Source organism: Mustela nivalis (genome assembly GCF_964662115.1).
Source record: "Mustela nivalis genome assembly, chromosome: 14".
Lineage (NCBI taxonomy): Eukaryota > Metazoa > Chordata > Mammalia > Carnivora > Mustelidae > Mustela > Mustela nivalis.
In genome coordinates, this window is record NC_139033.1 from 49,088,241 (window position 1) to 49,112,345 (window position 24,105).

General features: G+C 35.5%; 1 protein-coding gene across 1 annotated transcript in view; it reads left to right on the forward strand.

Moving 5' to 3' along the window:
• RIT2 (Ras like without CAAX 2) overlaps positions 1–24,105 on the forward strand; it is a 157,133-nt gene that overhangs the window by 58,775 nt on the left and 74,253 nt on the right. Inside the window, exon 2 of the mRNA XM_082698241.1 lies at positions 17,059–17,115. Within this exon, the coding sequence (XP_082554367.1) occupies positions 17,059–17,115 (57 nt within the window). The remainder of the gene's footprint in view (positions 1–17,058; positions 17,116–24,105) is intronic.

A 24,105-nucleotide genomic window follows, 5' to 3' on the forward strand; every position in this document is an offset into this window, starting at 1 on the left:
CTCCCTCAGAAGCCACTTCCCTGGTCTTGCATGCTTCCGGTTTCACTGTCAATTCCTAAGGCTGCTGCCATGCATAACCAGCCAACTTCCATCCCAGGGCAGGTCTAAACAGTTGAATGCCTCAACATTCTGTGTGTAACATAGTTTCAGTGAAGGAAAGGAACAACAGAATGGAATTTCAGTACCAAGCAAAAACAAACTTCAAATTTAACATCTGTCATTAAATTGCCTCAAATTTTCTAGCCATAACCTACTGCAGTGTTTCTCCCTGGCATGTCCCTTCTCTCTAGGAGAAATCATAAAAATCATTCCAGAAGAAGACTTTAAAAGCAAATCTTGATACATAATAAGCCCCTGGCTTTAGACTTCATCATAGTAATTTCTTCCTTTTTTCTTCACATATAACTTATTCTTCTCATATGACCTCCTCACTTCCCATTTCATAAATAATTACATACTTCTAAGTAGTTATTTTCTCAGGGTGCCTGGGTGGCTTAGTTGTTTGAGTATCGGATTCTTGATTTCAGCTCAGGTCATGATCTCAAAGTTGTGAGATCCAGGCCCACGTGAGGCTTTGCACTGGATATGGAGCCTGCCTGAGATTCTCTCTCCCTCTCCAGTAGCTCCTCCTCACCCTCCCCCCACCTCTCTCCCTCTTATAAATAAACAAATAAATGAATAAATAAATAAATGCTTATTTTCTCTTTACGTTTTTTCAAGAAATGCTTCTGTAGAAAAGCTCAAACATTACCTTAAAATATAAATTAGAAACTTAGTTTTTGGTGGTTTTTTTTGTTTTGTTTTGTTTTCAGAAATATCACCAAAATTTTAATTTTAGCTATCCTCAGGGAAGGGTAGAGGGAGAGATCTTATAGAAATATACTAAAACTTTTTTTATTAAACAAAGCATTTATTTTTAATTCCATAATTTGATATTTTGTGCATTTGTAGAAGTGGTGAAGTCTACTTTTGGCTGCAGTTGTGGGAAAAAAGAAAGGCAGGAACAAGGAGAAGCAGGTGTGTGGGGGAGGGGAGACAAAGTGAGGGAAAAGGGAAAGATGAAAACAAGAAAGGCAAACACATCAGCACAATAGCCATGAATATATGACACAGAGACATAGAGAAGAGAAGGTAGAAAAAAGGACATGAGAAAGAAGAAAAACAGAGATCTGGAGTTATAGTTAAGTATCTTGACCAAGCAGTCTGCCCTTTGTTTTATCTTTAATTACAGGCTTTTAAAATGTTACGATTTGATGTATGAATAATCATTGTTCTTTTCACCTGTCTTCATTTAACCAACGCTGAGGTTTTACTCTAGATCAATGGTACTCAAACCTTTTTGTCTTAAAATTATCTCATTCACTTGACTATTATTGAGGGTCCCCAAAACTTTTGATTATATGGGTTATTTCTATTGCTTCATACCATATTATAAACTAAAATTTTATAAAACTGAATCAATTAATTACAGTTATAATAAATACAGTGCAAGAAAAAGACTTTATTTATTTATTTGAGAGAGAGAGGGCACAGAGGGAGAGTGAGGGGGAGAAGCAGACTCCCCTCTGAGCAGAGTCTGATGTGGGGCTGAGCTCAGGCCCTGAGATGAAGTCAGATGCTCCACTGACTGAGCCACCCAAGGGCCCAAAGAAATAACATTTTATATCTACATTTTTCCAAAACAACAAATAAGTTGAGGAGAATGACATTATTTTACATACTTTAAAATCTCTGAAGACACCTAGCTTAAAAGACAGTTGGAGTCCCCTGCCTACTTCTCTGTTCAATATGCTGCAGTATGTTGCTTATGAAAGAAATCCAGTTTCATACAGATAGGAAGATGGAAGATGTAGAACTTAATTAACTCTTGTGAAAAGGCCTCTCAGATCTCTCAGAGTTATTTGGCTGCATTTTGAGAACCACTGTCCTAGACAGAATAAGCACGATTCAGTTCTGTAAACTGAGTCAGCACCTGCCCCATTACAAGCAGACTGCATTCCAGAGCTGTATTGGGGTGGAAGCATGTTTCTCATGGAGGCCGCAAGAGTGCTATATCCAGCCAGTAGATTTGTTCATGTCACCGTAACAAACCCAGTATAAAGAACCAACTGGCAATATGTTGAGATTTAATAATGCAGTCACAATCTGCCCTAAACTGTGCATCTCCTTTAAATTTTATCTGGAGTCATAATTATGTAGACCTAATCCTAACCTCCATGTCATTTTTCATTTGAACAGATGTTGTACCATGTCCAGCTCATTCTGTGATTTTATAACTGTAAAATTGATTATTCTCACTAAAATTATAAGACTTTTGCATCAATCTGCTACGTTTCAGATTTCTGAGTTTGTTCCTTCATTCCATCCTGCCATTATTGCCCTAAGTCTTCCTGTGGATACCTGGTTTATTAGCCTTTACTTTTAGATTTATGTCATTTCATATATGTTGTGAGAAGAAGCATATAGTTTGAAATACTGAATAAACCAAGGAATGTCCTTAAAAGTATATAGCATTATATGTAAAAAGAAAAAAAGAAAGAAAGTGTAGTGTTATAAAGATTATTACAGTGGTGCCTGGGTGACTCAATTGGTTAAGCATCTGGCTTCAGCTCAGGTCATGATCTCCTGGTCCTGGGACTGAGCCTCATGTTGTGCCCCCTGCTCAGTGGGGAGTCTTCTTATCTCTCTGCCCCCCTCCCTGCTTGTGTACTCTCTCTCTCTGGCTCTCTCTGTGTGTCTCCCTCAAATAAATAGACAAAGTCTTAAAAAGATAAAGTTTATTACAGTAATTAGCATGGATGATCTGGGTGAGGCCACAGAAAAAGTATGCCTTTTATTCAGGGGACCACTCGTCTTCCTTTTCCATAGCTTTTCTCCCTGGCTGAAGCATCTATCCTGTCAGGAAGGACATAAAAACTGATAGAAACTAATGGTATTTTAAGAAGAGTGTCTTGGAATCCAGAATCATTTAAGGCATTAGAAGGGAACTTTCAGTTAGGAAGAAGGGAGTTGTAATGGGGCAGGAGAAAATAACCCATGCATGCCAATGCCCTTCTGGTAAAGTAAGCAGCTGACTAGTGTGGAGAGAAAAAAAAATCTCTTCCTCTAGCCTTCTCAGGTTCTTGAGCTGGCTCCATGTAAGCTGGACTAACAACAGATTCAGAAGAAAAAGTAAGAAAGCATACAAATTTATTTCAGTTTTACATGGATGGAGTCTTCCTAAGGAAACGAAGACCCGAAGAAGTGGTTTTATAGATTTGAAGAAGAGTGAAAGTTATAAAAAATGTGATAAGACAAAAGGGCACGACCTAAGGGTGGTAAAGGGTGGGGGGGGGGATACTTACCAAGGCCAGTTTGTTCAGCTTCACTTGGCATCCCTACTTCTTCAGAGACAAAGATGCTCTTTTCCTCCAAGCCTAGGAGAGTGGCCTTCACGTGAAGGTCTTATGACCTGCTTCAAGGGAAACTGAGAATTTTTCCTACACCTTCTGTTTCTCAAGTTCCTTTACTTTAAAGTATTCAATATGCCAATGTGTCATATTTTGGGGTAGCTTGTCCTGAACTTCATCAGTAGCCTATGACCTGGTCTACAGAGTATTTTAAAATTCCTAGAAACAAGATGGAGAGTCATCCAATAAAGAAAAATTCTTAACAAATACACAAATATTATAGTACTCCAAATCACAGGTGTTTTATGCCTTGGGAATCTTCTTCCAAAGCTATGAAAGAAAAACCTTCAGCCCCAAGACATATGATGTCTATCAGTTACTAATGTGATGAAACACCAGGAAACGCTTTGACTGCAGGATCAAGGTGTGAACGGAGTAAATTCTTATTATGGCAAATAATAAGAATATCAATTTGGATACAGACTAGATACTAATATCTATTATAACTCCCATGACAAGCCAAATATATTCTAAAATCTGAGCCCTTTAAGACTTTCCAGTTACTAACACCCATTCACATGAATCAGACTCCAATAACTGTCTCCATTAATTCTTACACTAAAAACAGAGTTAAGGAGAAAGATACATTTACCTACGTTAGTACATGTATGCAGGGCATCAGTAGTATTTCATTTACCTAAAGAGATGAGGTTTATCCTAAGTGATAAAATACTTGGGAAATGATTGGTGAGAATGTCTATTTTTCTTTTTTGTTTCATTGAGTACAAAATAAACTGTCAGAATAGAGCAAAAAGGAATGACTGCTAATATTGAGTTTTAATATCCATCACTTCTTTTTGTGTCCCATCAATCATCCTTGAAAATCAGTCAGTGAAGATAAATAGAATTTTTAATGTCCTGGAAAACACCATTTCTCTCTGTTGGCAGAGAGTTTATGGGGAGAGGAAGAAAAAGCAATGGAAAGGGAGTGCTCCATGAGAGGGAAAACCCTCGGAGATGGAGACTGCAGGGTGGCCTCTCCCATCTTCCTGGTTTAGTGCCATCCCCCCCAACCAAATGGTAACCTCTCCTCTCCTCTCCTCTCCTCCCCTCTCCTCTTCTCAAGTAGGCTCCATGCCCAGCATGGAGCCCAATATGAGGCTTGAACTCACGACCCTGAGATCAAGACCTGAGCTGAGATCAAGAGTCAGACACTTAAACGACTGAGCCACCCAGCCACCTCCAAATGGTGCCATTTTCTAATCTACCCCTTAATCTCCATATCTCAAGCCCTTCCCTTTCAACCATCCTTATCTTATATCCACAGATGTATGGGCACAGGGAAATACACCGAACAGCAATAAATGTTTTATAACTAAATGAACAATTACATTCCCATATTACCTGTACACCTTTGAACCATAATAATTGGTAGAGAAGATCCAGATTTTGCAGGCATAGGTTTGTTATTTGTCTGGGTTACTGAGCTTCCTACATTTTGATATCAATATGCTGAATTTTATTTTTTATTTAGAAGGCACTGAACTCCTATTGCTGAGTTCCTCTTTCTAAATGTTGATTCTGTAAAAATGTAGAGACTTGAGTAGCCCTAGAGAGACTAGGAGAGCCCCATTCCTGTGAGAGATGTGTGAATTATTAAAAAAGAACAGTGGCATCAGAGTGAAGATAATTGCTCTCATCTAATTTCTGAATTTTAGTATTCTTTATGGTCTACCCAACAATTTAAACTCTTCAGTATTAAAACACAAAGAAGTAAGGAGTAATCTTTGGATGTCTTTGCCAAACTCCATGAAGACCCTCTTATATATTTCTATTGTTATTACCTCCTATTTCCTTGACTTTAAAATAATCTTATTTTTCAAGTTTGGGAGCATTCCAGGTCGAAAACTACCTCCTCTCATTCAAATACTCAACAGGGTGGCCTGCCCTCTTGGGAAACACCCCATGGCTTCACATGAGGCTGTTTCTGAATCCTTGATTCAATGCATTTTTAGAAAATGTTTGTAACTGGGAATGCTGGTGGGAAAATAAGAGAAGTATCAACCACTTTCACCTGCATGTAACTGTAAGTCAGCAGGTAATTTTAGACTTATTCACTTATTTATTCACTCAAAAACATAAGTATTTCTCACATATCCATGCTATTATTCAACAAATGGCCCACTTATGAGAGAGCACACTTTTTCAGTTAAGAGAGAGGAATTGGAGTGCTTTGGTGGTTCAGTCAGTTAGGTGCTGACTCTTGATTCCAGCTCAGGTCATGTTCTCAGGGTGAGGAGAACAAGCTTTGCATGGAGCTCTAGCTCTGAGCTGGGCATGGATCTGTTAAGATTCTCTCTCTCCCTCTCTCTTTGCCCCTCCCCCACCCCCTCTCTCTCTCAAAAAAAAAAAAAAAAAAAAAGAGAGAGAGAAACAGAGACAGAGAGAAAAAGGAAATAATAAGAAGTAGTTAGCACAGTAGAAAGTGTCTGACTTTGGAGTGAGTCCTATGGCCCAACCAACTTTATTCTGTTATAGATCTGTGACCTTGATCAAATTAATGCATAGATTTTTAAACATTTTTATTACATTATTCCTTTAAGGAGTTCTGAAAGATTAGGTACACAACTCACATCCTTTCTGTTTTAAGATTTTGTTTATTTATTTAGAGCTCCCAAGCTGGGGGAGGGGCGGAGGGAGGGGGAGAGAATCTCCCTGCTAAGTGCAGAGCAGGATATGGGGCTCCATCTTATAACACTGAGTATATACCTGAGCCGAAATCAAGAGCTGGATGCTTAACCAACTGAGCCACCCACCTGCCCTCATCTTGTACACTTTTAGATTGATATCTAAAAATTTCATCCTAAATTTAAATTGTTTTAAAGGGTATAATCCTAGCTTATTTTAAATAATGGTGTTTTAAGTAATGATACATTTCTTATAAATATATGCATCAAGGCATAAAAGATTCTCTTTAAAAACTGCATGAACAAGTTCTTTAATAGTGGAAAATGTGACATTGTTCCTAGTCTTCCTGGAACTTGTATACACATTAAATTTTTTCCCATACAAACCCATCTTAATGTAATGTATCTTTATATTTTAGCAATGATCCTCTAATAATTTTACTTTTTCTATAGTAATAGTTGTCACCATCTAACACACTATTGATCTATATGCAAATGTGTGACATTTTTATATCTGTCTCCCTCTCTAATTCCACACATTTTAGAATGTAAGATCCTAAAGGGCAGGGGCCCATTTTCCTCAATGCTGTGTCAGAAGTACCTAAAGACAGGGTGCGGCCTATTATATAAAGCAGTGTCTGACACTTTTTCGATAGAATAAATGAATGAGTGACTATCAGGAAGGGAGCCTGGGAAGCTCTAGTAAGGAGGAGTGGGTTTTGATTTAAATTCATTGATGAGAGAATACCTCCCAGACAGGTCACATGTGAATCATAATCTGAGACAGGCCCATCTATCTGGGCATAGAGCATTTCAGCAGAAGAGACAGCACCAGCAAAGACTTCCCTGGAAAGGGTCATGGCTGGAAAGGTTTGAAAACCTCCCAAGAAACTAGTATGCCTGGAACAGAATGACTCAAAGGAAGACAGAATTAGAATAGAGATAACAGAAGGAGATTCTAAATGTATCAAGAACAAATGATGGTAGTGAGAAGCAGAGGAAGAAATAGGTGTTGCAGAATGCTTAATCTGGGTGCATTTTTAAGTTGTCTTGTCTTCTTCGACTCATATTGCAGATAAGAAAAATGACAGCGAGTTTAAGTAATTATATCAAGGTACCACAACAGACCAAGGGACAAATGGAAGAACATCTTAGTGACCAGATTCCCATCATCTTTCCCACTCCACTGGCAGGCTTGAATTTCCCAAAGGGAAAGTCATGACTTGTCAACCTCTATCTTTGTGTAGTTAGATTATATTATTCTCCAAAGTTTCAGTTCAGCACTCTTCATAAATATTAAACTCCTCTGGGGGGTCAGGGAGTTGAGGAGAGTAATAATAAAGTAGTGTGTTTTTATGCAATATTTTAATCTTTTGAAAAATCTGTAGAAAATTATTCCCTTCTTTTTATAAACTTCCTTTTTCATAACTGTTAGTCTCGGCCTCTGGGCAAATACCACTGACATTCCAAGCAAGGTGATACATAGTATTGTCAGATTTTTCATGTGGGTAAAATTGGTGGTTCAATGCTGAATTATGCAAAACAAGAAGCAGTTGATTTAAATTTAACTTTAAAATGAAATAGTAAATTATTGGCATAACTGAATAATAAAGTGGACATTTAAATAAAGAACATATGCAAAAAAGAGTAGTCCAATCAAAGTGGGTTTGTTTTTTAAAAAAAGTATTATATTTAATCTCTCACCACTGCTTTTGTATGAACATTGAAGATACAATTGCCCATTATTTATTGTATGTATTTAATGAATATTTTATGAAGTCCAGGAAAGCACTACATTTACATAACATATGTTAATGGGTTGGCCACTAGTAACGGAAAGGGTCCTTGATACAAAATCCATCAGGTGCTTCCTGATCTGTGGCTTCATATAAAGTAAATGTCCATTTCAGTGGGGGAGGGGAAGAGCGGAAGTATCTTGTTTGCTAACAGAGGTCATCCACTAATTGTAATAATTTTAGAAATCAAAAAGACAGAGTATGAGTCCACCAAATATACTTTATTTCTATCCTTAATTACTGTGACTAAGATTACAATGGATGACTCAGTTTTTCTGATCTTTAAATCTCTTCTCTGCCTGTATGCCCTCTGCTCTCTCTTTGTCTTCATAAAGCTAGTGAAACACAGACTGACTTTCGGGGAAGTGTTTATGTGCATCAGTATGACAAACCTCCTATCGCTATCTCTTGTCTCCAATTTTTCCTTATGGCCACAGAGTTGAGCTGAAAAAAAAACAAAGCAAAATGAAACAATAACAGCAAAAACTTTGCCCATCATTTCAGATATACCCTTAGCTAGAGAATTAATTTTTAAATCTATAAAATTATACAGATTCCTGCCATGTAGATTGCTTTAACTCATAAGAATTTAAACAGATGGGTTTTTTGGTAATAATTCCTTGAGCCGTTCATCTTTAAATAAAGATGCCTTATTTTAAAAAATGTCGACACATCTTTCATGGAAATTAGTAAGAAAACAGTAACATTAAGATCTGATAGTTTTTCAGAGAATGATTATTCTTTTGGGGGTGAAAAGCGTGGCATTTTATTTTTCTTCATTTGACATTTTCACATTTCCTTCTGATGGTCCTTTCTGCTGTGTACTAGAGACTACTCTGTGTTCACCAAAATCCCTTTCCTTTCCTTCATGATGTATACCTCAGCCTCATAGGCCCCAAAACATAATGAACGGATCTTTGACAAAGGAGTAAAGATAACATAATGGAGCAAAGCTAGTCTCTTTAATAAATGGTGCTGGAAAAACTTGGACATTCACATGCAAAAAAAATGATTCTTGACATAGACTTACACAGGTCAAAAATTAACTCAAAATGAATCATAGACTTAAATGTAAAATGCAGACTTATAAATCTCCTAGATGATAACATAAAACAAAACAGGACATTGGGTATGGCAATGTCTTTTGAGATACACTATCTTTGCATAATCGATGAAAAAATAATAAGCAGGACTTCATTAAAATTAAAAACTTCTGCTTTCCCAAAGACAGTTTCAAGAGAATTAGAAGATAATTCACAGACTAGGAGAAACTATTTCCAAAAGAAACATTGATAAAAGACTTATTCAGAGGCATCAGGGTGGCTCAATCAGTTAAACATCTGACTCTTAATTTTGGCTCAGGTCATGATCTCAGGGTCCCGAGACGGAGTCCTGTGTGGGGTTACACACTGGGTGTGGAGCCTGTTTAAAATTCTCCTCTCTTTCTCCCTCTACCCCTCTCTCCAACCCCCACTTGTGTGCTTTCTCTCTCTAAAAAAAGACTGTTATTCAAAATACACAAAGAACTCATAAAATTCAACAATAGGAACACAAACAAAAACATGATTAAAAAATGGCTACAGACCTTAACAGACACCTTGCTAAAGAAAAAATATGTATGGCAGAAAAGCATATAAAAAGATGTGCCACATGGTACGTCATCAGGGAGATACGAATTGAAACAACAAAGCACCACTAGACAACAATTAGAATGATCAAATCAAGAATATTGATGATACCAAATGCTGCCAAAGATGTAGAGCTAAAGTTCAAATAAATGAACTTGCATTAATTTCTGGTGGGAATGCAATGTGGTACAGATACTTTGGAAGACAGTTTGGCAGTTTCTTAGAAAACTCAAACACATCTGATATAAACATATCTAGCAATCATACTCCTTGGGATCTACCCAAAGGAGTTGAAAACTTATAGCCATGTAAAAATCTGAAAATGATGTCTATAGTAGCTTTGTTCATAATTACCAAAATTTGGAATCAATGAAGATGTCCTTTAGTAGGTGAATAAATAAGTAAACTGTGATATATCCAGACAATGGAAAATTACTTGGTGCTAAAACAAAATGAGCTATCAGGCTATGCAAAAACATGGAAGAACATAAGAGTAGGTTAGTGTGAATAAACTAAACTTGCCTAGTAAAAGAAAACAATTTCCAAATTGGCTCTTGAACAATATCCAACACTATGTAGTATACAGTAGACCCACTTAAAGTACAATGATTTAAAAGCAAAAGCCTTGGCAAAGATAAACTAAGCAAATTAAAAATAAAACAGTGATTACAATGTTGGTATCAGACAAAAAAAGACAAAGATAATTATATGTGATGAGGAAAGACTCTCTTTAATAATAAAAACCTCAAACCACAACAAAGATATTACTGGTAACAATACTTATACAGCAAATAAGACCACAATTATCTGTAATTTGTGAACATAAACACCATTCTTAACAAAAGACAGAGCAGTGGACAAAATATAAGAATATAAAACAGTTAAAAATAATAAAGTAAATCTTATTGTTGCATATATCAAATACTATCTTCTTATCACTATAATTTGTTTTACTAAACACATTAATTATATATTAAGACACCAAAAATATTAGCAATTACATAAAGTGGAATTATTAGAAATAATAATTTCAGATTACAAGTCAATAAAGCTGAAATTAAAAATAAAATAAGAAAAAACATCTCCAGCTGGAAATTGAAAAGAGTTTTCTACTTATCAACTCATACACGAAAAGGAAAAATACAAATAAAAATCATAAATTTCCTAAAAGTAATACCAAACTATATAGGGGATAGAAAGTAGAGATCAGAGGATAATTCATATCTACAAAAAGTTTACCAACAAAATTAAAAGAATAAAAATAAATGAACTGAGTTAACAAAAAAAGTAAACCAAAGAAACACAGCAGGGAAGTAATACAGACAAAAGCAACAAAGGAAATTAAAGAAAGTCAATGGACATTATTAATAATAGTAATCACAATGAATAAACATTAAAATTTTCTGAAAAAATCAACAAAATAGACAAACTAATAACTAATTTAAGCAAATAAATAATGCAGATAGCAAACAAAAAATTATAAGGTGGAAATTGCTACTAATACAAAGGAAATTGAAAACATCACAAAGACAGTTCTTTGAGACTGAAAACCTAGATGGATAAGTTCTTAGGATAATAAAGTTTCCTAAAACTGTCCCCAGGAGTGTTAGAAAACTTAAACAGATAAATAGGCACAGAATAGAGAAAGTTTATCAAGGAAATACCTCTATTAGAAAGACATCTGGCTAGATGATTTCATGAGAGATTCTACTAAACCTTTAAAAAACATACAGTTCGAATGCTATATTAACTGTTTTGGGGCATAGAAAGTGAATGAAAATCTCCCAAATTATTTTATAATGGAAACGTAAGATTGATACTGATCCAGATAAAGGTAACCCAACAAAGAAAACAAACATTACTTATTGATAATAACCTAAAAATCCTAAACAACTTACTGGCAGACTCTAATACCACATGAAGAAAAATAAGACATCATGACCAAATAGACTTGGTCTATTTGCATCCCGGATGCAAAATTGGTTTAATATTTGGATGGCTATTAAAATAAGTTATCCCTCCCAAAATGTTACCACATTAATGGTTTTTAGGAGAAAAACCATATGATTATTTACATTGTACTGAAAAAACTTTTGAAGAAATACAACTCTGATTCCTTACTAATTATAAGAAAGCAGAAATCAATCACTATTTCCATAATATGATGAAATATGTAATATAGCACAATATTAATACTGTGAAAATAAGTTATTCTCACTGAGATCAAGAAAAAAGTCAAAGATGATCCCTGCCTGTACTGTTATTTAATACTATCATGGATGGATGAATTAACCAATGAGTATTAACAAGAAAATTTATGAAACAAAACTTGCAAACTGTTTCTATTTGTAGATGATATGGTAGAAACTCCTAAAAGGTCATGATAAAAATAGCTCAAAGAATAAAATAGTTTAGGAAGGTAGAGAGTTGAAAATTAGCAAATACAAATCAATAGCCTTCATAAAAACAAATAATAACAAATAAAGAAACAAATCAAATAAATAAATAAATGAATAAGAACAAATAATAAATACCCTAATGGCTCCCTTTGATACAGAGATTCTGTGGTCCAATATCAGTATTTACCTGATTCATACACACAAATCTATTTGGGTCAAGGTCTCTAAGATACCTAATGGAATCCAACCAATATTTGTACTTGCCTCCCATCATCCCTTCTCATTTCTTCCTCACCATTCTTATCCCTGGCTAATATCCACAGCCTACTGTTGAGCTCAGTAATACTGTCTCTGAGACAAGAACGGCTAACAGTGCACTGGCAAGGATTTGGACTCTGACTGGATCTCTGAATACAATAGACCCATCCTTATATCATCCAGAGTTTTAGTACTTTGTAGAACATTTCTTAACTACTTCAAATACATATATACAATACATCGCTCCCCCCCCCCAAAAAAAGGTCAACAAACCTCTCTCATTACTAAAATACTACAGTTATTTTGGTAAACTGTGAAAAATGTTCTGAATCTGTTGGTGTAGGGCTCTTCTAAAGTGTATGGAAAATGTGAGATTGCTCCTCTTCAAAATTTTGTAAAATGACTCTTGTTATCTTTTACAGAACAGGAAAGCCACAGACAGAATAAGTCTAGGATAATATTCATGAAATTTATTTCTAGTAACATCTTGCCCTCCTTTCCTATGTCTGCCTGAATAAACGGACTAGAATTTGTTCATGATTGCCAGATGGATTTTGTTAACTGATCCATCAAACTGGTTCACACTGAAGGTTAGGAATTTTGTATACTACTCCTCAAGGGATACTTAAAAAACAGACAAACAAAAATGCATAGTAAGAAATGGATATTTATGCTGAATATTAGGAATTTTGAAGAGGCAGATTTGAGAGGTTGGGATTCTCAGATGCTCTTTAATCACAATTTTTGTGGTTGTCTTCTTTTTAAGCAAAAGACTGATTACTGACATTTATGGTTATTTAGTAGGACAATATCTCTCAATATTGTGAACATATGTGTATAGGAATTTGTATTTTGGGAAGGAGACATAGACCTTCACTTTCATTAGACACTTAAAAACTGATGGATTCAGGTATTATTAAGTCAATACAATAAAACCACTGAAGAGAAAGGGAGAGCTATTATTGAATTTCTGACAGAATGGTTCTTTGGCAAAATAAAGAGAATCCCCAGACTTGAAGGATGTAAATCTGTATGTAAACCTATATATCATAAAATAAATAGAATTTAGTCCCCAGTACAATCGATAGGTATTTAGCAGATTAGTTATCTCCAACATTGAATTTGACATGTATTTAGGAGAGATTTTTCAAAAATTGTTTGTTTTACATATCATCTCTGCAAAGGGGAACTGGCTCTTAGATATCCCATCAGGCATCCACTTTGTAAAACACAAAAGAAACTTTTACAAATCAATCTTTCTACAATTACCTTTTGAAGTCTGGAATAAAGCTCAGCTGGCTCCCTCTTCTTTGGTTGTGTCTCAGTGGCAGGTCAGAAGATTTGAGAATTGAAGGGCTTTTTCAATTATACAATAAGCAGCAGCTTTCCATGAAAGCACAAACGTCATCATCTAAATATATGCTAGGTATTCTTATAAATACTTGTAAGAAGTAAATCTTTGATTCATTTATTTCTGATACTGGTTTTGTGATTCTCAAGTGTTGTATTAAATACATCTATCAATTCCTAAAATGCTTATATATTCTTCCTTAAATTTGTTCCAAACTTCTTCACCTTCAGAATTCTTTCCTGGGTTTATAGAAATTAACCCAGACCCTAGTTATACACAGTGTTTTCTAATGCTTTTTGGGAACTTCTAGGACTATCATGTACCGGCTCCTGTTCGTTGAACAATTTGAATGTGTCAATGGAATAGTATGACATTTGAGTAGAAATATTATTAACATTGTTTAAGAAAAGCAGAGCTGGGCAGTAAAGTGGTAAAAGTAGATTTTACTCAGGAAAGACTACTATAGGGTAAAAAGAACTCCCTCAGTATAGAACTGGGCTCAACTCCAAATACAGGGACAAGTGGAAATGTATAGCCAAGGAGCGAGTTGGGGGTGGGTGGATGGAAATCACTAAAAGGGTAAGGGGATTCTGGTTGAATAAACTTAATAGGATTCTTGCTGAAGGTAGATCAAAGTAATCCTGGGGGTTGGAGATGAGGAACTTGATCAGATATCAAGGGTGATCTTATATTAAATATGGAGGATTTTCTCCAAACTGACTTAGTAGGACTCCCACTAAAACTTGGCAAAGCAGAGATGAGCATGGGTGCCTGAAGGTCATGACCTGGATTAAAAGGAGGCTTCAGGGGGCGCCTGGGTGGCTCAGTGGGTTAAGCCGCTGCCTTCAGCTCGGGTCATGATCTCAGGGTCCTGGGATTGAGTCCCGCATCAGGCTCTCTGCTCAGCGGGGAGCTTGCTTCCTCCTCTCTCTCTCTGCCTGCCTCTCTGCCTGCTTGTGATCTCTCTCTGTCAGAAAAAAAAAAAAAAAAAAAAAAGAAGGAGGAGGCTTCAGAGGAGCCTGATGAAATTTTGGTCAAGGAGAGCCTTTGTTAGTATGATATAAAAACGAAGGAGAAGGTAAAGGCCATGCTAGGACACAGGCTAAAGGCATGCTCACAGGTGAAAGTCCTTCCTTTCATAAGTCCGAGAACACAGCGTAGCTGGTTGGACAGTGGTGGAAGTCAAGCCTGAAAAGAGATACAATGGGCCCATGAAGAACCACATTACTCTTTATCCTAAATCCTTGCTGGCATATGAATAACCAGATTTTTTTTTTTAAAAAAAGATGACTCTGGTGTCACTATGAAGGTTAATGGAAAGTAGAGGAAATAGCTACAGAGAAATCGATTTTGAATCTATGGCATTAGAGATTTAAAATGTAAGATTCCAACTACAGTAACACCAGAAAGAACTAGGACGTATTTGGAAGATATTTTGGAAGTAAAATGAAAATTCATGGAGACTAGATGGAAGATATGAGAGGGGAAATGTCCAGCGACATCTTCAAGATTTTATCCTGGATAACTGATTATCTGGATAACTGATTATCTGGATAACTGAGGGTCTTGCCACATAGTGAATAGGTGTGTAACTCTTCACCTTGAGTAGAGTGGAGGATCTCCTCATTTTAGTTCTAAACTGACCACGTCTGAGCTATCTTTGAAGTTCAGTCGATTAACTAGCCACACCAAGTGTTCACTGGGAGCCCAGGCCTCCAACCTCTGTACTCTATCTGGGAGTAAACCAGCTGGCAGTAAAAAACAGAGGAGAATGCTCTTTTTAAAACTCACAATCAGGGGTGCCTGGGTGGCTCAGTGGATTAAAGCCTCTGCTTTCAGCGCGGGTCATGATTTCAGGGTCCTGGGATCAAGCCCTGCATCGGGCTCTCTGCTCAGAGGAGAGCCTGCTTCCTCCTTTCTCTCTGCCTGCCTCTCTGCCTATGTGTAATCTCTGTCAAATAAATAAATAAAATCTTAAAAAACAAAACAAAACTCATGAACAATGTTTTCCAAATTCTCCTTGATATCTACTTAATAAACATATTGCTTTCAGTTTGTTTACCTGAAATATTCTAACTCCTAAAGCCCCCTGTAAGAAATGTTCATTTATATTTCAAAAATTTGCCCTAAACTGTCAAACTGAGTAATACTTTCATATGGAGACTTCCCTTGTCAAGGCAAAGACAGGAAGTAAACACTATCAAAGTGTAAACAGAAATTCTTTTTTCACTAGGTCAGGTTCTGTTTCTTTGCATTTCTCGGCAAGGTTGGACTAGTGCCTTGTACAGGTTTGTTGAATTTAACCGTCTTCTCTGTTTTAAACATTGGCTGAAGCATGAACACATTGTTAAAGGAAACCAGAGCTGGACAGTGAAAAGGTTAAAATAGATTTTATTTCCAGTAAGGTAAAAAAGAATTCATTATAGAACTGGGCTCAACAGGAAATTCAACAAGGAAAAGTGGGTATTTATAGGCAAGGAATGCGACGGGCATTGGGAGATGGAAAATTACTAACAGGAGCCATCAGGAGTAAGGGAATTCTTGCCAAACAGACTTCAAGGGATTCCTGCTGAATGCAGCCCGGAGACGAGAGAACAAGGATGAGAGATTCCCACCAACATGACTTAGCAGGATTCTTGCTACCCCTGGACTACGCCAGTCTAGCAAGGGCAGGGACCTAGGTCAGATTTTAGTTGAGAGGAAGACTCAGGAGAGGCAAACTAAAGTCTGATCAGGGAGTCTTTGTCTCACACACATACTCACCAACCCACCCAAACACACACACTCACACATACACAGAGGGAGAAAAGAAAGAGATATACTATGCATGAATTCCTTTTGCAAGTTTTGTTGCCTTACTTCAGCATTTCATTTGTCTCCTAATAATGGTTATTTATATGAAGAAACTATAATAGAAATATTATAAATGTCTCATAGAATTATTGATTTGAAAAGAATACAGAGAATTTGGAGGAAATACCCCCCAAAAGTAATAAAAATTAATAAAGGTACCTAAATAGCATGGATCAGGCGAAATAAAAGTAACAAATAATTTTAACTAAAAAGCTGACTAAAAATAAAAACTCATATAATCATGTATCTTAATAAATAATAGAGACCTCAGAGATTATCTCCTTATTTTCAAGATGAAAAAGGTAAGTAATTCCCAGAATATGTATCGGACCTTTAGTGAAAAGTTCTTCTCAACCAATACCAACCGTTAACACCAAAACAAACCAAGAAAGATCCTATAGCTACTTTATATTCTCATTATGTTAAGACTTCTTATTTTCACTACAATGTAATTTTTATTAAAATACACCAAAATTTTTGACATATTTATTCCAGAGAAATATCTGACATTATTTTCCTTCTATATAACACTTTTTCTCCCCTAGAACTTTCTCCAACATTCATGTTGCATAGTTAAGTTAGTCACTCTGAAAAGTAAGTCACTAGATCTTATTAAAAGACCAATGGACTACATTGGAGAATAACTTATTGGTGAATCAATGAATTTTTATTAAATTGAATTTATTTTTTTTTTCAGCAATGACAATGCAGTTTATTAGTCACCAGTTTCCTGATTATCATGACCCCACTATTGGTGAGTATAAGCCTCTTTTCTCCTTTAACCCATAAAAAGGCACTCTAAATAAGTGGCTGACAAATACTATTGATGTCTACAGAGAATAAGAAATATATTTTACTATGACGGAGTACACATACACATAAATATAGAATATATAAGCCACCACAACACAAGCTTCAAGCGACAATATTTGTCCTTACTTCTTGTGCACTCTCGTATTTTCCATTCTACTCTATTTCTTCCTGATAAATGATGTTTGGAATACATTAAGTTGATTTCAGGATCCACTAATGGATATCTACCTGTATTTGAAAAGCTCTGCTCTGGATAATATAAATGATGTGATTGTATGCTTATTTGGTCATTTGTTCACTCAGTGTCTGGATCCAGTGTCTGGATCTTCTATGGCAGAATTAGTTAACCTTGTTAATGGTGCATTTGGAAAAGACTTTAGATATAGATAAAATTTGTTCGCTATTCTCATCTGGTAGATGAGGAAACTGAGATTCAAAGAGTCGTAGTATTGTTAGAGCCAAAAATCCAGCCATGCTTCATTCTTCCTATACAATTTTCTTTTTATTGTACTAAATGCGAAACCCCTGCAGTTGGGAACAAGTTTTCTTCCTCTATCAAAGCAGAAAAGATGTCTTTAACATTGCTTTACCCCTGCAAAGAGCTACTCTGAAGGATCAATTGGAAACTCTCAGAGTCTGCTATAGCACCTCTTGCCTAGAAACAAATTATCATTGAGGGAACACATAGTTCTGAACCTCTCCTGGTTGCCTCATTGCCTGGACTGTGAACAATTTTGACTACACACCTCATTCCTTATGCTCTATTCCCTTTGTCTGAGAATCGCCTACCATCACTTCCAACAGGTATGATTCTCTAATTCTTATTTTGCTCATCAGGCGATTTTAATTCAAGGTCTTACTATGTATATAAAATGTTATCTTGTATGGTATAGGATATTTGCCTGAAAACCTGTGCTGAAATGAGTGAAATGTACCCATTTTGAAATGTCCCACGATTCAGCCAGACTTCTTTAAGAGTCTGAACCAATTAGTAAGATTTCAGTGCAGGAAATTTATGCATTGTTAATCAGAAAGCACTTCCTCAAGAAGTTGAGTTTTGTTTCTGAAGAGAAAATAATCACTTTGTAAAGTTTTAGAAGCAATTATCTAAATCCATTTGCCAAATATCTTGCTTCTGGAATGCTGATGACTTTGCATAACCCACTCTGAATTACAGAAGAGGAGAAATCTCTAGGGAAAAGCTCCAACTCTTTTATCTTGGAAAATTCAACAGTACAATATATCATATATGCTATCACAAATTCACTCTTGTTCATTATTTTTCATCATTGTTTAAGTTTTATATGGCTTCATGTTTGAAAAAGCTACCTTCCTCACCAACCTCTCCCATCTAATGGCTTGAATAGGGCAATATATGTGAATAAATTATAAATGGCTCTTTCAAGAGGAAAAAATGAGAAGAATATGATAATGATTTCTTTAGATTTCCATGAAGTACATCCATCATTTGAAATTAAGCTAACTGGACATTCTGTACTAACAGACAGCTAAAATCATACCTTTATCTGGTTATAAATAAAAAAGGTTTAGAGGAAGAAGTTTGAAAGTGGAGACACAGAGCACTTTATTACTATCAACTCGATTTTCCCATCATTTCATTTCTTGTCTTCTTTAATGAAAATATTGGTTAGTAATTTTCCATTGGTATCCTGTTTGAGGAAGGTAAAAGTCTCAATAATTTACTTTTCATCTGCTCAAGCTATGTAGCTATAACTCAGTCTAGCTGATTTAATGACCCCTCAAGAGGAAATTTGTAGTACTACATTTTTTTTTAAAGATTTGTTTATTTATTTGACAGAATGAGAGACAGTGAGAAAGAGAACACAAGCTAGGGGAGTGGAAGAGGGAGAAGCAGCTTCCAGCCCAGCACAGAGCCCAATGCAGGGCTGGATCCCAGGACTCCGGGATCATAACCTGAGCTGAAGGCAGACACTTAACGACTGAGCCACCCAGATGCCCCATATTACTCCATTTTGAAAATCATATAAATTAGAAAGGAATATGCCTATCAAGGATACTTATTTCACAATTTATATAGGAAATGAATATTTTTTCAATTCTGTGTAGATTTGTTTGTCATTCTACTGACTGGGGTTTTTGAAGAGTTTTTCTCTGAAATGTTTGAAGAATTTGCATGGTTTTATTTTCTTCCTTATGTTCATCTTAAAATTATTTATCTTTGAAATTTACATCAATTCTGAAAGTTTAGATTCCCTTTTTTACTGACAAAAATTAGGGATAGTATCTGGTACCAATGAATGTTCTACCCAAGGGAGTAATTGCTTTCCTTACTAACTGACAAAATTTTCAATGTCAGTAACCAATGTGTCTAGCATCTGCAAATTCACAGAAGATACCTTTGAATAGGATATTGAAAGGTATTGATTCTATTCTTTCATGAGAAGCCCTCACTCAAAAATTAAATTAAGTTCCTTAATTTAATTTAATTAGGTGCCAAATATGGATAAATTGAAGCTTTAATTTAATCTTGAAAATGAGTATCTCTAAGCATTAGACATTAAGTATGGTTTGATTTTTTCCATAGTAAAGTAATTATGGAATAATAAGAAGAAACATTTTGACCAAAGTCCTGATGTTCAACCCTTTGTAATAAACACACATGTTATTTTTTAATTAGCAGTAAATCATTAGAGATAACCATTGTATGTAATTCAATTGCAAAAAAAAATGTAAATGCCTATTCTTTCCCAAACAATCGGCTTCTCCTCTAGAAAGAAAAGATTAATATAGCACAGTTCAAGCCCTTACGGAATTTTCAACTCAAGAAGAATTCAGACAAATACACAAATATTCATGCTACCTATGAAGTCAGTTATTACTATTAAAAAGAAGCAAAGCACTGAGGGGTTTTCAAAGGATGGAGAGGAAGTTCATACTGTCTTAAAGTTATATTCACTGTGATTTGGATCACAGTTTCCTATGTGTTTTAAAAGCCTGCTTGGGTTTCCTATTGTCCATTCTAAAATTCAGGATTCTTTGAAGAAAATTTTCAGAGAAGTCTGGATTTCTCAAAGACTTGAGATATCTGAGAAAATGACCCAGGATGGTTTGTTTTGCCATGTCATTTAAATTTATTATTATTTGGGGTGTCTGGATGGCTCAGTAATTAAATGTCTACCTTCGGCTCAGGTCATGATCTCAGGGTCCTGGGACTGAGTCTGACACTGGCTCCCTGCTCAGCTGTAGACCTGTTTCTTGCATTCCCACTTCCCCTGCTTGTGTTCTCTCTTGCCTCTTTCTCTGTCAAATAAAGAAATAAAATCTCTTAAAATAAATAAATAAGTAAATTTTATTGTTACTTGTTCAAAATTAAAAACCTTACTATATATAATTTTAATATTGTATCAATTAGATATCAAGTTGTTGATTTTTTTTCTGAAATAGAATATGGTGTTCCTTTCCTCAAAACCAACAGTGTAAATATCAGGTTCTCATTTATGGACTATGTATTTAATCCAAATTATTTATTGATATATTTATATGTTGAGAATTGTTTCCATTCATGCTTTTATCGATAATCAAATAAAGGCAAACATATGAGCAGAGAAAACCAGGTAACTTCACTTGGCAAATTATGGAAGATGCAAACAAGATATAGTATCAAGTAGTTGCCAGATATTGCTTATTGCTCTGAATAAGACATTTGATACTGGATGGAAAATTCTAAACCATGAAGGATTTGTGTTTTGTCTATCATAACTTTGATCAGGTCATTTACATAATTAGCAGTTATCTCTCACTGTCTTCAAAGACTACTGTTTTGGCCTCCTTCTCTGTAAGCCTCTAAAATTTTATCATATATATGATATATATGAATATATATATATATATATATATATATATATATATATATATATATATATTTAGCACCTGTTCTGTGCCAGGTACCATGCTCTACATGGATAGATAGAGATAAAAACACAAGCTGTGCTTCCAAAGCCCTCCCAGTTAGGTGGAGAAGATAAATCAGCAAACAAGATCATGCACAGAGTTCATGAAATAGAAAATCACAAGGTGCAGAAGAAGAACAATGTGGGCATATCTCACCTGACCTGAATACATGTAGAGCAACTCTTCTCCATACTGAGTTTTGAAGAGTGCATAGGATTTAGGCAATTGAAGAGGAAGGAAGAACAGACATTCCCAGAAGAGCAAAAAATACCCAAGAAAGACAGTACAGCATATGACTGAGATGGGGGATGTCTGGAACCAGAAGTCCTAAAGATGAAATAAATGATATAATGTGCAGAGCAGCAAGAGTGAGGTAGATTTTTCAGGGATCAGGTCTTTAAAGATCTTGTACGACTGATCAAAGCTTTAAATACCTACAGTCTTGTGCTCTTGCCTGAGATAAAAATAAATACTATTGACAGGCCGCTGAAATTTTACATTTAGATAGCTCTAAGGAAGATAAAAGTAAACATGCCCCAACTGTAGCTAGTAACTGATTATCCTTAGTAGACTTTTACTTCCTTCAGGATTATTTATAATAGTAAGCCCTTGAGATCCATGAGGATCTCATGTCAAAAACCCAACAGGAATCCTTGATACCTATCTCAACTTGTCTATATTAGTCATTCACTGAACTCTGTTGTTGCTGCCTCCTAAAAATATCTTGAACCTGTTACCATCTCTCCATAACTTCTGCTACCTTCTTATTCTAAGCTACACTCCATTTCCAACTTAGACTTGCTCTTCCATTGTTTTTTTTACACAGAATCCAAAAACATCTTCAAAAACACAAATTTGCTCTTCTTAATAGTTTCCAGTATTGTCAATTATGATAGGATGAAGAATAAAATTCTAAGCATAAAGATTCTCATGATCTTACTTCTGTTGCTTACAGACTTGTCACACTCCACCTCCTTTTGGGGTTTCAACCACACCTACTTATTTTAAATTAACAAACTTCCCAAGCCGCTTTCTACCTTGGAACACTTATGCATATATTTTAACCATGAATTCTGTTTACCTCACCACTCTCCATCTCTGCCTGGGTAAGTCATACACTGGTCAAGTTTCAGCTTAAATATTGCTTCCTCAAGAGAACCCCTTTGATTACCCAAAATAAAATATCTTCTAACTATATACATACATTCATAACCTTGACTATCACCTTAGTATCATTTATTGATAAATAATTAAATAACTTTTTATAATTATTTGTTTAGTTAAGGTGTGAAAAGATAGGAACTTCAATACATTATTCACTAATGTTTCCTCAGATGTTAGTAGAATGCCAGACATGTAGTAGATGCTCAATAAATATTTATTGAATAAAAAATGGATGAATGAATACACTTCTAGAAAAGCATTAATCATTTTTTATTTTTCTACTTTAGAGTCCTAGGGAGCAATTAGACTAATAGTTAATCGAAAATGCATTAGGTGTCTTTACTAGAAATTCAAATGTATGTTAATGGTTATTTCTCCACGTAAAATGGTTGCCAGAAGAAAATTTCTTTGAAAAATTAAAAGCACTATGCTAATGTTAATTATCATTTCTTCTGCTTTCTCTCTTTACTCTTTCTCCTCTTCTTCCTCTCCATTCAATGTTAATTTATTAACAAATATTTTTGGGGTAGCTACCATGATTTAGGCATTTTACAAGGCATGGGGGTAAATGGTGCACAAAAATAAGCAGAAATGCATTCTTCATTGAGCTTCCCTGCCCAATTTTATTTCATTATCTATAAGAGTTGATCAGATCTCTTTATCCAGAGTCAAATTATCCTTTTTTTTCCCCTCATTGCATTAAGATGACTTAAGGTTATTGTGTAAGTAGAGCACACAATTTGATTAGAGGCAACTGACATTAAGTACCTACCCAATTGTTTCATTGGATTTCTTTTCCTGCAGAAGGAAAGCAACCACCCAGGAATCAGTTATCACTTTATTAATCTACCTGTCCATACATTTATTTAGTTCTCATAGTGTGCAGAAATTCAACAAGTTTCCAGGTATACTCACTTATCCTATCTTCAAGGAACACATCCTTTTGTAATTGACTCAGCTGTGATTGTTTTTCCTCTCTTGGTGTTTTAGACCTCCAATTTCATTTACAGGCCGTGACTATTGCATAATACACTCCTCTGAAAGATTTATATTCTTTCGAACATTTGGTAAGGACTGTAACAAGCTCTACAAGAAAAGAATAAAATGTCATACAGAGATGTACGTCTTCCTGAATGATTTAGGAAATTAAAAAACAAAACAAAACAAAACAAAAACAAGAGTTTCACCTAGGTGGTCAAGTACATCAATGATATGGACAGGTCATCTTGGGCAGCACCACCTCTAATGATTGTGCTCACACCACAATGTATGAACATGAAAACTATCAATGTGATCAGACTGGCGTAGGAGAAAGGTACCACATTAAGTATGTATTTCTTAGTATCTCTAATAAAAATTTCTAAGCTGAGGATTTCAAAGAAAGAAAGAGTGTGTTCAGATCACACTGAAATGGTCAGCTCAGTGTCTAAAATGTGCACTAACAGAGTCACTTCTTTGTGTCACTAGAAAATCCCTGTTAAAATGTAAATGCTCAGGGGAGTTGTAATGCCCAGAACCATTAGGAGTCGTTTTTACATTAGCCTAGATTAATGTGTCCATTTATTCTAGTGAGCAAACCACAAAGCTATGGTCTACAGAGCAGCACTGAAGGGATAGCATGGAATTTGGAAAAGGGGATGGGAGTATTATTACCAGATAGCACAAGTGCCCAAGTATAATTCTTGAAGGAAATTAAGGCTTAAAAAAATGGAAATTGAAGAATTACATTTATTAGTAACCCTGGAGTGCCAAACATGTTAGAATAGTAAGGAAATTACTATGGACTCAGATAGATTAGAAACTGAATTCTGGGACGCCTGGGTGGCTCAGTTGG